Source organism: Euwallacea similis, chromosome 7 (genome assembly GCF_039881205.1).
Source record: "Euwallacea similis isolate ESF13 chromosome 7, ESF131.1, whole genome shotgun sequence".
Classification (NCBI taxonomy): Eukaryota; Metazoa; Arthropoda; class Insecta; order Coleoptera; family Curculionidae; genus Euwallacea; species Euwallacea similis.
Window position 1 is genome coordinate 5,497,701 of NC_089615.1, and position 14,122 is coordinate 5,511,822.

General features: G+C 36.4%; 2 protein-coding genes across 5 annotated transcripts in view; one reads left to right on the top strand and one right to left on the bottom strand.

The window, feature by feature from the left end:
- Positions 1–14,122, bottom strand: part of Cox10 (Cytochrome c oxidase assembly factor 10) — a 127,633-nt gene that overhangs the window by 45,824 nt on the left and 67,687 nt on the right. The gene's annotated exons all lie outside the window — the stretch shown is intronic.
- nemy (no extended memory) overlaps positions 1–14,122 on the top strand; it is a 44,772-nt gene that overhangs the window by 2,396 nt on the left and 28,254 nt on the right. The window contains exon 1 of one of the 3 annotated variants that reach the window (XM_066391985.1): positions 7,133–7,498. The exons of the other annotated variants lie outside the window; for them this stretch is intronic. Coding sequence (XP_066248082.1) covers positions 7,473–7,498 — 26 coding nt within the window. The 5' untranslated portion in view covers positions 7,133–7,472. Of the gene's footprint in view, positions 1–7,132; positions 7,499–14,122 lie in introns of those variants that run through there. 3 annotated transcript variants of the gene reach the window in all.

Below are 14,122 nucleotides of genomic sequence, written 5' to 3' on the forward strand. Positions count from 1 at the left end.
AACCTCTTCCCATCGTGAGTCAAGATTCCGGATTCCTTTTCTATAAAAATCAGCTGGATGAGAAAAAATGTTTTAAGGCTGTTGCGGTCCGAAGACATTTTTGCCCTCGCATTGTTGTCTAGCGCTCTGAACAGGTGTTAATCACTATTTTTAGTCAACAGCAGTATCCCTTATATAGCAAAAACGCTTAGATTCACGAATAATTCTCAAACTTCTCGAGCAGTTTGTTTGCTCAGTTATAAATCATGACAATCGACACGTCACCGTCCATTCATTTTAGAGGAATTTGTGCTCAATTTTATTTCCTCATAACCGCAATCAATGAAATAACTGCAAGCAGGTTTACTTTTAAACTTACAACGTATACTTGCTTTGTTGATACATCTTTCTGATTTCGATTTTGTTACATTATTCATTAGTATGGATCTCATAATTATTAGTAAAACTTCAATCAATATCAATAATCATTGATAATCCTCTAAAAATAGCCAGAGAAAAGGAATTTTATATGATAGGCTAGAAAAATAAAGTCAAACATTTATGTAAAATTTAAATTAAACAACGTAATATGTAATTATGTTATTAATCGATATAACGTAAGTATGCAACTACTTAGGGGCCTTCTTATGTCTAAATTTTTCATTGTAATTACTTGTTACACAATAGGAACTGCTTACTGTCTGTTCTGGATAAAAGACAGGTGGCTATCTCCTGATGAGTGTTTTAAATAATCTCAAATATTATCTAATACAGGAAATTTAAATAAATTTCTAGTGAAACGTGAGTAAATGATGAAAATACCATATAAATCTATTCAAATATAATAGCAAGAAAGTGTTTATGTCCATGGCAGTAAATATACATATAACTTCAGTGATTCATGTAATCGAGCACTACAGAAATTGTATGATTATTTGTAATAATTGGGAGCCATGACCATAAGTGATTTAATTCGTACTAGCTTGCAATCCAATTTGGCTTCTACAGATTTAGAGAACCATTCAAAATAATATATCATTAGTGTTTTTTCTTTTCATGAGCAGAAACCATCATATTTCCAAAACAACAACATTTTTTCAGCAATGCCTTTCTCTAAATAAAGTGTTAAATTGCGTTCTAGAAATGGGTGCTGTTGGTCTGTGACTAAATACCTAATTATGACTTGCCATTCTCTTTGAATTGGCGTTGAATGGTACCTAACTAAGCTGCAATGCGCATTGCCCAATCATTAGCATATCACGTCGTTCTTCCTCATTCAAGTGCATAATGACTCGTTTCCGACCGTGGAGCAGACAACGTCGACCCCCACGTTTTGTTCTAATCCGTGATAGAAGTTTAGTGAAGAATTTAAGTAAAACCTTAGGTAAACTAAAGTTGGAGCGGCTGGAGAAGACATAACGGAGAATCTAGAATCCTGAAAGTCATTTTAATAATTCAGTTCATAATCATCTATTCGACATAGATCAACTAAATTTTCCAAGCTTCATATTCATTTATGGTACCTAAATTGCAGTGACCAAAAAATTAGATTATATTTTAACAAGGAATAAGTTGATTTCTATCAGTTTAAAACCAAATTCAATTAAAAATTACGTTAAAGAAGCAGCCTTTGATATAGATCTGCAGTAATTGTATAATGTAAAAGTCAAAAAAACAGCAGTTAAAAGAAATTTATGTCTGCCTTCAATATTTAGTTTCTGTCAGTTTCACAGAAATCACAATATTACCTGCTTTAATTTAACAGGATTATAAATTCACATGCTTTATAGTAGTAGGAGTATAATGAGATTCTCTTTCTGGTCGCAAAACAGTATGTAGGTATCATAAAGAGCCCTTTATAATCAAACCGGGCATAATAGTATGTTATACACCAGGACTGTGAAGTACAGTATTATGGCCCGAATGTCACGTTTGAATACGAAAGCGCACAGTGTTGAGGAATCTAAGACGTGAGAATCTTAAGTATTTCATAAATGCGGTATATATGTATATATATATATGAGTTTTTAAATTACTAAATTTTACTAGATTTTTAAAATTACAATAAACTAATCCAAAATACGCATAAATTGAATTGAAAATGTAAAAAGACGATGCGAATCATAACATTAACGGTGGCGTTTCATATTCCATGACAACCATAAATAATACAGCAATAGGTGATGATGGCCTTGTGGCCATTTAGCTCGCTATGTAAATAGTAAATCATATGTGTGACATTATTTCATTTTTAATTACCTGCTTTCAGAAAAATGACATGAAAACGTACTTTACAGTAATTCAAAACTCCCAATAAAGAGTATTTTAGAGCTAGTAGTGGGAAAACATTCATTAGAAGACCTATACTTATACATGTTACATTTTGGACTGAGGCTGAATGAATTTTCTGGATCTTCGCTCTGGCACTTTTTGAATCACCCTGTTTATTACTAAACGCAATATAAATATATGTAAATTTAAAATAGTAATACTGGTCGTGCCATCTAACAGTAGGACACTTAATCTTTACTCCCAAGCAACAAGGAAACTATACCATTGTTAAGGTTAATTAAGCCACTCGAGTTTAGATGTCGCGATCAGTAAGCAAACATTAAAATAAATATATATATACTTTTTTTAACGAGTCATGAATCGGAATACTACATACTCAATTTTCAACCCAAACAGCTTTATTAACATTAATTGTGTTACAATTACTGGATACAAACATCCATTAGATATATAGCTACGAACGCAAATATTGTTTTTCACATGTAATAGAAGTTTGAAGTTCTGTTCCTAGAGGTCATCACCAGGTTCAGAAAGCCTCGCCATAGGCGTCTCGCTATTAAGCGCTAATTTGGTAGCATCCACTTATTTTGCTTGAACCAATATTAGAATTTCAATTCTGATGTGCTCAAACACCTTGCCAAATTCATAGCCCTCAGTCCTCGACGCCTAAAATCGTAGTTAGTAGTAATTGCATTGCAAAGCACTTCACTGCGTGTCGCGTTTGATGCCGCGCGTTCCTTAAAAGCCATTTTATGCACGCTGCAACGTGCTGTAATTGTCGGTTACAATGCGTGCGTTATAAAAACATATCTATATCAGAACTCAACCATCAAATTATACCAGTTATTGGATGCAATTAAAATTACCGTCATCGGACAACCTATGGTTCCCATGCTGGTTTCCACGTTTCTGAATGGTTTAGATTCTTCACGCTCCCGTATTTACATTATTTTTTGTGTATATCTATGAGGCAAATCTTCATAGGTATTTAGATGGCCTATGAAAATATTTTCTAATATACAGGGTGTCCTGAATGTGATGTAGCAGTTCGTAATGGGGAGGTCAAAATAATGCTATATAAAACAATAAAAACCTCACATTTCCTACCCAATAATGCGGTTACTTAAAAAGGGACATCTAATATCATTCTAGTATTATTGAACCCAAAAAAAGAGATACCTTCGCCTTAATGTGGGCCTTAAGAACTTGCAGTTGAAAATCGTGGATGCCAATGGTCATCAGTTTTATGGGTCAAAGGAAAATAAATTTGAAATTTAAACTGCAGCGAGCCAATGTAAAAAGACCATCTGAGTTTAACCCTGTATGCCAAATTCCTTCAATTTAAGGTTGACCTATGAAACCGGCCTTTCAACGACTAGGGCTGTTTTGTTCAATGCCCTGCTAAAGTCACATGTAAAGTAACTGTCAATCAAGAGTACCTAACCATCAGTCAAAGTGTGTCTAATTGCGGATACATTTCAGACAGCTGTCCTCACTTCAACTGTTGGTCAAGTTTTAACTTCATTTGAAAAGCACTCCATCTGACGGTTGATTGTTAACCAACTGTCGCTCCTTAACTGGACATTGAAGAACCGGTCATAAGTGACAGAAGATGCAGTGACAATTTATCTCTATGCGCAATTTTAACCCCCGTCTTATACACCCTTAAAAATAATTTGTGTAAATGATACTGGACGAATTACGGAAATAGGCAATAAATGTAGGAAGTAGGTGCCTAGATAAATAGTTCGGGAAGTACCCAGTGATCTCTCCAGAAGAACTGAATGTAGCAAACAATTGTCGGCGATAAAAGTGAGGCAATTTTTTGACAGGAAGATTGTCATAAATTAATGTCACAATCGGTCCAGACAAGCCGCAGTTAGGGGTTATGGTAACGTCACTTCCTGTAATTTCACCGCCATGAATTAGTGTCTCATTTGCGAACAAGTTTCGAAACTCTAAAAGACTATGCTGCATCCAATTCACCTAGGTCATTGAAAGTACCTTAAAAAGTTCGTAAAATGCTGAAGATTGGTAGTTTATCTCTTTATACTTGCACTTTGTCGTAGTTTCCTTTTTTCCGTTTTTTCTTTTAGGCGCCTGTTGATTTTTTGCGACAGTTTATCGCTAATTCCATGCTAACAAAGTCGTTATCTCAGATATCTATTTATTGCAGTTCTGAGAGCTGGAATCGTTCTTGATTGTTCTAATGAGACAATTTCCGATCGCTTGAAAAAGTTAATTTAATGCGATGCTTAAAACTTTTAGAGCTCATTATTGATGCTCGTCCAAGTTCAGCGGTATCATAAAGCCGCTATTAACATGAAAATAGACGTTCGTCATTGATTTGGTGATCCATTTTCAGGGGAACTATGCTCCCGTTAAAGTTGCCAATGGTTCAGTCATTTCCGTTGCCCAAATTTTTGGTAGCTTTGCCAGCAAGATCATTTTCATGCAAATGGCCAGACTTACCATGCCCTATTGCGAGTTCATCGTTTTTATAGAAATTATCATTCTGGCAAAGTTGCCAGGAGCTTGAAAAACGGAGCCTAAGTCAGTTTATGGGGATATTAAAAATTAAGAGTAGATAGTTAATTAAACCAGTGGCGAACATAATATAATCGAGCAGTTTGGCGCGATGCACGGGGCCCATATAAATGGGCTTTGACTGAAAATTATTAAGGTGCTGTGAACTTTTACTGCAAACGAATCTCCATAAAAATGCCTATAGGCATCTCAGTATTCATCAGATTATTTGCTTCTATGGACGATTTTCAAATATACGTCACCTAATTCTTTTTGCTGGGTCAGTGATCTCTAGAGTGTGGTGCTGTAAGTGCGCTTTATGTGAAAATTCTGCATTTAAGCACACTAAAAGCCATAGGCGTATTGTACGCATTTTGTGGTAGGGGACAAAAAAAAGTATTAATGAGAGAAGTTTTGAAAAATTGCTGGGTCTGAAAACATTATGATAGTAACGCTAATGACTTTTTGTATATTAAGCGCTATAATGGCTTCCTGGAAATTGCAAAGCATGCGTTTTAATCCAGCAAATATAGGGGCATACAGCATTTTTAAGAAAGATCCATGAAAAAATTAAAAACCTAAAGTCGAAAAATTTCTGGAGAATTGTGCCGTCACTGATTTAGCGTATACTGAACGCTCTAAAATTAAAAGGCATATCGTGCATTCTTTCATTTATTTTTTGAGAATAATGCCTTACACACTAGTAACAGTTGTTAGAGTGGTGGAATTGCACAATATTCCCAGTCAAAACTAGCTAAGTTTACCAAGGGCTCGGAGGAAAACCCTTATTACCATTCGTCAGGTCCGGCTTTAGCAGGTCTAGCGCCCTGAGCGAAATTGTTAATTATCGCTCCTTTACCCCCAAGAAAAACCGCCGATCAGGAAAGCCTATCGTCCAATCTCAACTCCCCTCCCCCCATAAAGCCAGTACTGCATTGGGTAACAACTTGTCAGTAGAACCTTGAAAAAGGCACAGAAAGTGAAATCCAATAAAATCCATTTTCTAATTTACCGAGAAATTATAGTTCTTTTTGTTGCATTTAGCTTGTCTTGTTTTATTATCTGTATTAATGATTACTCTAAGTGATATTTCTTAGACTTTAGTTTCTTCCTATATGAGCGAGGTTGACCTCTCGTTCAAGCATAGCTAACATCGCGGTATTTATTTAACAGTTATATGCAAAGATTTTTTTCGCAGTATAGGTCCTCTTGGCTAAAGCCTTTCTAGACCTCAACAGTCAACGCTAACTTATGCACCAGGGGAAGATGGAGCAAAGACAGTAATTCAGTCTGACAGCTAAACGGCTAGACGAAAGATGGCGCCATTACCACAATAGAGTTTCCTTCATCGTCGACGTTGACAGATATAATTTTAAATTTCTGTGCCGTCATTTGTAAAAGTTACGAAATGGTTTATATCAATTAAATTGCGCTAATAAGATTTTGATGGAATTAATCGTTTTGTTTGTGCACGATTCATGTTACAAATTTAATAAGGTAAGTTAGTTCAAAGGTAAAATAGAGTCCTGAACGCACTTATAATGTTTGTTTTCCACGAAAACATCTGTTTTCTAGTCAAAATCATTGAAAATGAGTAAAATGTGATTGTGGGATAAAAATAGCAATTGTTTTTTTTTAATTTTTAAACATAATGGTGCATAATTATAAGCAAAAAACACCACCAATCGATAAAGAAACTATCTAAAGACATTGAGGTAGTAAAATGCGGTGATTCGATATTCAAAACTGCAAAACAGTTCAAAGTTAATTATGAAACTTTGCGCACACACGTCTATCGTTCTAAATAACTCTAAATAAACATGTTTCAATGATTCAAAATCACTAAAAATATGTTTTTCTTTACTTTTTCTTTCATTTGCTGCGTTAAGAAAGGTTTATTATCTTTATTCCGATGGTGAGGGTAAAGATAGTACAACAAGTTCTTTACTTTTTCGGCCATAGCTCAGCAGCATACGATTTACGGCGAAATGATCTGTGACGAAATTGCACTTAAGTCCTCAAGCTATCTAACAGCGATTTTCGTTTTTTGATTACTTCAAATTTGCTCACTAATGCCCTCTAAAAGATCTTACTATACTGTCTTAGCCCCGCTCTCCCCTACTGATAGAGCGATTTTTTTTTTGTTCGGGATGGGGTAAAAAATCATAGGAGACACAAACAAAAAAAGGGTTACTGCCCTATTAAACGCACGCTACAATGCAATAAAACTGACCATATGCACGCGCAACTGGACAACACAGGGGGAGATAATCATCACCTAGTTACACCAATATGCCATATAGTCATCTATAATACTATACCATGTCGCATTCTTTACCGTTCCATGTCCATGTCCGCTTTCTTTCTTCTGCATCGTCGGAGCGTCAGAGAACGCGCGCCATCATAAAATCCATTCTATTAAATTGTGCTCCATTCGCGGCCCAGCTGTACCTGTTCGGAGTCCGCATTGAACACCAGTACCACCGCCAGTACTACGTAAGCGAGTACGTACTGTGGCCCACAGCTCGTCCGTCGCCTTTTGTTTGGTTTTTGAGAGCGCGAGTGTTGAGTTTTTGGTCCTACCTGTTGGTTTACGTTTGTGCGTGTCCGAGTGTAAATTTGGTGCCTGAATCGATCAGGATTCTTTAGGGAGAAGTCGTTAGGACCGGAACAAGATGGCGAAGAATAAGATGCATTCATCGTAAGTTGGCTTTGTTGAAGAGAGCGGCTGATCTGTTGAAGAGAGCGACATTTTCTCTTCGGCCTCCATTTATACGCGGTATTAAAATAAGGTCTTGCGGACGATTGTCGTGAAAAGATACGAACAGGAGTGTACATTCGACAGAAGGGCTTTTATATCTGTGCGCAGGAAAAGGTGCATTTCCGCTTGCAAAACAGCATTTGACGCTGTTGTGCTTTAAAACCAAAAAGCACTCTTTTCTAATGGCGTGCGGAAAAGCGCACTTTGTCGCACGCGCGAGAAATAAACTCATTTGTTGTTTTACCCCCCAGAGAGATACCTTCCTGCATCGATTTCCTGAAAGTGGCTAAATAGGGGATTTTTTCCGCAAAGAATAGTTTGAAATTTTGAGCATGCACGCAGAAGTAGCCACAGCGAATACGAAATAATAAAATTACAAAATTTAAATAAACCTACGAGTAAACGCGCTTTGCGACTCTCCCTATGATTAATTAAGACAGGAACCTATTTGGGAATTATCGCTCTGGTTCATGCGGCCGCAGTCGCGTGCGGGAAAGCATCGTTTTCCGCACACGTTAGGGAAATAACAATTTCCGACATGTTGTAAAAAATCCACGTCCAATTGGTTTTTGATATAAACGTTTGGGTGGCACGAAAAACACGCTACACACACGTATATTTTCCCATTTGTTAAAATTACATGCGACACCCTCGAGGACACCCTTCACGTGCACAAGCCGCAAAATATGCGGAAGACCGAGGGGAAGCGTTCCTGAGGTACAGAAAGTTTCACGATTGTTTGTTTTTCTAAGTTCCCACGGGAGGTTTCTTCGGTTCAGATTTAAATAATTAAAATTCAACATATCGCAAGATATTCAACTATTCTCGACCTGATAGAACCTGATCTAATTATCTCAGAAACTGTCAAAACTTTGAGCAGAAACAATTAATAATGTTAGCACTATCGATTTCTCTCGCTTATCTCTAATGTCTTCACGTGTAATGCTGTAGAAATTTCAGTAAGAAATAACCGTATATCAGGTAGTTGTGATACCTGATCGGGTACCATGCATTAATACGTTAAGGCAGGTTGGATAGGGTAATTGGGTCAGTGACAGAGCTTGAAACTCGACTTGAAAGCTATCTATCAGGTTGTTCGGAAAGTAATTTCGTTTTTTTATGTGAAAATGAATGACAGTTTTCGTATAATAAACAAATGCTTTATTAAATTATATATTGGCCGTTCTGGTCCAACACCTTTTGCCATCTTTCTGGTAGTAGCATAATTCCACGCTCATAAAATTTTTTGTCTTTGCTGGCAAAAAACTGATCGAGGTGGTTTTTGACCTCATCATTTGAGATGAAAGTTTTACCGTCTAAAAAATTTTGGAGTGACCGGAACAAATAATAATCCGATGGTGCCAGGTCTGGAGAATATGGTGGGTGTGGCATTGTGTCCCATTCAAGCTGTAAAAGCTTTTGGCGAGTGACCAAACTTGTGTGAGGTCTCGCGTTGTCTTGGTGAAACACTACACCTTTTCTGTTGATTAGTTCGGGTCTTTTCTGTTGAAGTGCATCCTTCAGTTTGTCCAGCTGCTGGCAGTAGACTTCCGAATTAATCGTTGTGTTATCCGGTAAAAGCTCAAAAAAAACGATTCCTTTAAAATCCCACCAAACAGACAGCATCACCTTTTTTTGGTGAATATCGGCTTTGGAAATGGTTTGAGTCGATTCATCTTTTTTGCTCCATGACCTCTTGCGTTTGACGTTGTTGTATACAACCCATTTTTCGTCCCCAGTAATGATGCGCTTCAAAAACGGATCATTTTTGTCACGTTTGAGAAGCGAATCGCAGACGTCAATGCGGCGACACAGATTTCTCTCTGTGAGAACATGGGGAACCCATATATCGAGCTTCGAGGATAATCCCAGGCCTTTCAAGTGGTCATAAACTGTTGAATTCGATAAATTTAACTTCAATCCGATCTCACGTGTTGTTATTCGACGGTTCGCATCAACTAATGCCTTTATGGCGTCTTTATCAGCTTCAACCGGCCTTCCCGAACGTGGTGCATCTTCGACATCAAAATTGCCAGATCGAAATTTAGAGAACCAGTTCTGACACTGGCGTACTGTCAACACACCTTCTCCATACACATCGGTCAATTTCTTTCTGGCTTGAACAGCATTTTTACCCTTTCTGTAGTAAAACAGTAGGATATGTCGAAAATGCTGCTTATCGCTCTCCATATTTAAAAGGGCACCAACCAAAAACTACTGCGTAGAATTAATTGAAATGTTTCACACACAAGCCTTGTTATATGAGCTCTCAAAGCATTTAAAAATTATATGGCTTAAGTGTGAGGTTAAGTGCAAAAAAATACCATTAAATCCTCTGTCGGGAAAAAACGAAATTACTTTCCGAACAACCTAATAGATATTATTATTTTATTGTGTACGGAGGTTGGAAGACTACATTTTGAACTAAGGAAGCCGATATTATAACTTTTGCAGTGTATTTCATGCAAACTCTTACGCACTGCTAGCGTCATCGTATGACCTAATGCTCTTTTATCACATCCTCAGCTTAGCAAGTAAAAGAGGAATTAATACGCGATCTGGGTAATTACAAATGCATTAAGGAGTGTAACTAATGGCACCAATAATTGCACTTAATTATGTTTTACTCTTGGTTCTAGTACATTTACTGTTAAAACCAGTAAACTGATCTTCACTTTCATTTCGACACCGATTTCATTTCTCGATTATGTATCAATACTGGATCTAAAGTAGCAGCTTTAAACGAAAGTAATATCAATAAGAAGAGTTTTCAAGAGATTTTCGACCATTTAAATTAGCACTTGTGGCAAATATAATTTTTTTTTAACCATCAGAGTGAGAACACGATTTCTGATTTCTTTGACTTCTAACGGAGTATTTACCACTTTGTGGCAAAAACTAGTTTTTGGTTTTTCTCAGACTCAGAAAGTTCTTTTACTTACCCTTCTGAGTCCCTAAGAGGAGGACTTGGAGACACTTGGACTTAAGAGTTGAATCAGAGGTTTCTGCTGTTTTGAATGGGGCCATAGAAAAATTACTCCCTGCGGGATCTGGGAAAGTCCCTTCATCAAAATCTAAGAGAAAATTGAGACTTCTTTGGATAGAGTAAAAGTGCCATACCTGAGAGTCCTCTAAGCAGTACCCCAGGGGATTCCCACAGACTCCCGTATTTTTTACTCATTATTCCTCTCGAACTTTCTATTCCCCTGATTCCATATTTGGAGATTTCCGCTGACGCTAGAGAGTGCCTAATGATTATGTATCGAATTGATCCTGATCCTTCGATGACAAGACTTCAAAGTGGCAACTCCCGTGCAAAGGTGAACTGCAAAAAAGATTAAACGTTTGATATTACATTAGATAGGGAGGGTGGGGCAGGGTATTTAGAAATAAAATAAAATAAAATAATGCAAGTATATATTTAATTCTTTGAACAGCATCAGGTACAATATTTAGATTTTATGTTTAAACAGTTTTAAAGCTGATATCAGGCAGGTGGCGTCCATTATTCTCAATACTCTGCGGTAATCGAACTTAGAAGTTTCGTTCAACTCTTTCCAGCATATTGTCTGGTGTGTTAACGACAGCTTGAGGAATGCTGTTCTTGAGGTGAGCCAGAGTCTTAGGACGATCGTTGCAAACAAGCGATTTTAGATAGCCCCATAAAAACTAGTCGCAAGGGGTTAAATCAGGTGACCGTGCTGGCCTGTGCAAATCACCCTTCAAGGAGATGAGACGTCGTAGGAAGTATTGCCGCAAAATAGTCATTGACAAGCAATCAATTGTATGATACACGAAATACAAGTTGCTTATTGTGTAGCTTCTTCCAAATCAACATCGAAATCAGTTCCGGTTTTCGATACCTATACTAAAGCCATTTAGAACATAATAAACAACATTCTATAGCCAGTTTTTATAACTGGTTAGCATTTTAATTATGTGAACATATCGAAGAGTGTCTCCATGCATATGCTGAATATAGATTAACTTGGGCAGTTATGAAAATGGTTAACTATTATTTTATATAAACTGACCTGCATATTTTAAGCATAGCCAATTAGCTCGGGTATTTGTGCCGCAAATGAAAGTTTGCATGCATATTACAATTACCTATTATAACGATAATTATTATTGATAGTGAAACTTAGCGGTAAGGTTGCTCTAGACTGCTCACAATAAGAAAAGCGTAAGTTATGTAATTATTGACCAGGAAAAAAATCGCTCTGTTGATGCAGACATTGCAAAATGTTTTAGAAATTTGTTAGTTCTTAACTACAGATTTACCTAAACTTTGCGTTAAAAATTATTATAAAATACAGGGTGGCCTACCGAAAATTTTCTCCCGAATTTTTCTGTCTGACGATATAAACAGGACGAAAACGATCGAAGCGGTCAGCTTTGATTTCAAGGAAGTCGTGTTTCCTTGGTATAATCATTTTTCCTGGTTTAACCTCTTAGCGAGGTGATTTTTACTCAAAAAACCTTAAATAGAAAGAGGTATCATGTTATATATAATTTTAAAGGGCGTTCAATTGTCTTCAATGCCACCTTATTTTTAAATTTTTTCTTATCAGTTTTTGAGCACTTGTTTCTAAGCCTGCTAAGGAAAAATGATATTTTTGTGTATTTCTCTACTTTGATAGGTCCAAAGGCACTTTTGTCATGCATAGTTAGAGCTTTTCTATTGGCTATTCGACGCCACTAAAATCCAATATGGCGGCCATAAGAAATAACAAAGTTGGAGCTAATTGCTCGAAATCTAGAAGGCCTGGAAAAATTCTGAAAAGATCATTTAATTGGCACTTGTCCATCAGTCAGTGAGCGTTGTCGTACTCAAACGGTTTATTCATAATTTATGATTTTTAAAAATCACAATTTTTAGTTTTTTGCTCATATTCTCACAACTTATGCACATATTTTTAATTTTAGAATATTTTCCGAGCGAGGAAAAAATGGGCATCTTTTTTTTAGTTTGAGTCACCTTGTATTTCTTACCCTTTCCATAATCCCCATGGAGCTCACTTTATTTAGGACACCCCGTATAAACTATAGGCGCATTTTATTAATATTAAAAGAATCAGATCAGAATGTTGATGAAAAACTTTTGGGTACTTCATAATGAAGATTTCTGAATGAACTCAGAGCTCTTTAAATCTACGTAAAAATGCGCGTACGCGATCCAGAGCTATTTACGTAACGTGTTATTTTAAAATCTCTGTGTATAGTATAAACAGTAAGGGGATAGTTAGCTGAAAACGGGCGTTTCTCACGTCTATAATGAATACATTTTACTCGCACTTGGTGGGCTATTTTAGTCGTGCCAATAAAACTTTTCTATATATCCAACGAGCTTATTGATTGACAATAATAGGGTACATCGCATGGATATTGACTTGTGACTTAAAATGAACATAAAACTGAGGAGAATGCAGTTAAATGCATATCGCGATCAAAAAGGATCAACTGTTGAAAGGCTACAACTGTTTGACGCCCGGATAAAATTCCTCAAGGAAGAGAATGCATAATGAAATGTGGGCATACGTAAAAAAATACAGATTCACTTAGAACTGTAACATGGATTAACGATTCGGAATTGTAGAAATTTAAGAAAAATTGACAAATTCAACAACATTTCAGTATTTTCAGTAGGCACACTAGGGCGGTGTGCAGGTACAGTGTGAGTAACAATGATTTAAGTGTCCGCTTCATCAAAATGGTAGAGTTATCGTTGAAAGATTATCATAATTTCGTTTATCCATTGTCAAACAACAGTCATTAATTATATGCGTGTAGATCGTTTTTTATTCATATTTGATTGAACATCTAAAAAATTTCTAAAGCAATGTTATGGTGAGATTCATTAGTAATAATGTATGACCTGCAAGATTTCCGGATTTGACACTTCTGGATCGTTTTGTGTTTGGTCACTTAAATACTGCGTACAAAAACTTTTCATACTTTCGAGAAATTGTGACAAGCCATTACTGAAACAGTTAATGCAATGCTGACTGTAGTCTTTCAAAATATGAGAAGACGTGTCAAGATGTGTTTCTAGCAGAATGGCAAGCACTTCCAACACTTATTATAAATTGTAATTATAATTTGTGATTGTAAACAACTTGATCTAAACTTATTTGAATAATTTGAATTTGTATTTAATTTGCAAGAGCGTTAAATAAAAATTTATTTCCCTAAAAATAATTTTTTTTAAGCGAAAATAGATAAATCTTTCTCAAAAGGTCGAGAAACTAGTAAGTACACGACTCGAGTCCAGTTGATTGGACATCTTAGTTCTTGCACTTGACAATTAGTGGAAAAAAGTATTGAAGCCGAATTTCAGCATAGAGCAGGAACACTTCAATCATTGTTGCTCACACCGTAGTACTATCATTTATTAAACTGAAGGGTAGGTTAGGGATACCTTCGCATTGCCCTGGTGCAATTTAAAGAGTATAATTTGCTAGATAGTCTTGCCCAATACCCATCGTCCTAAAGGGACTACATCAAGATGTCCCAAATCAGGCTCTCTCCAGAATTCTCAGGTACAGCTAGGTGGAAGGATAA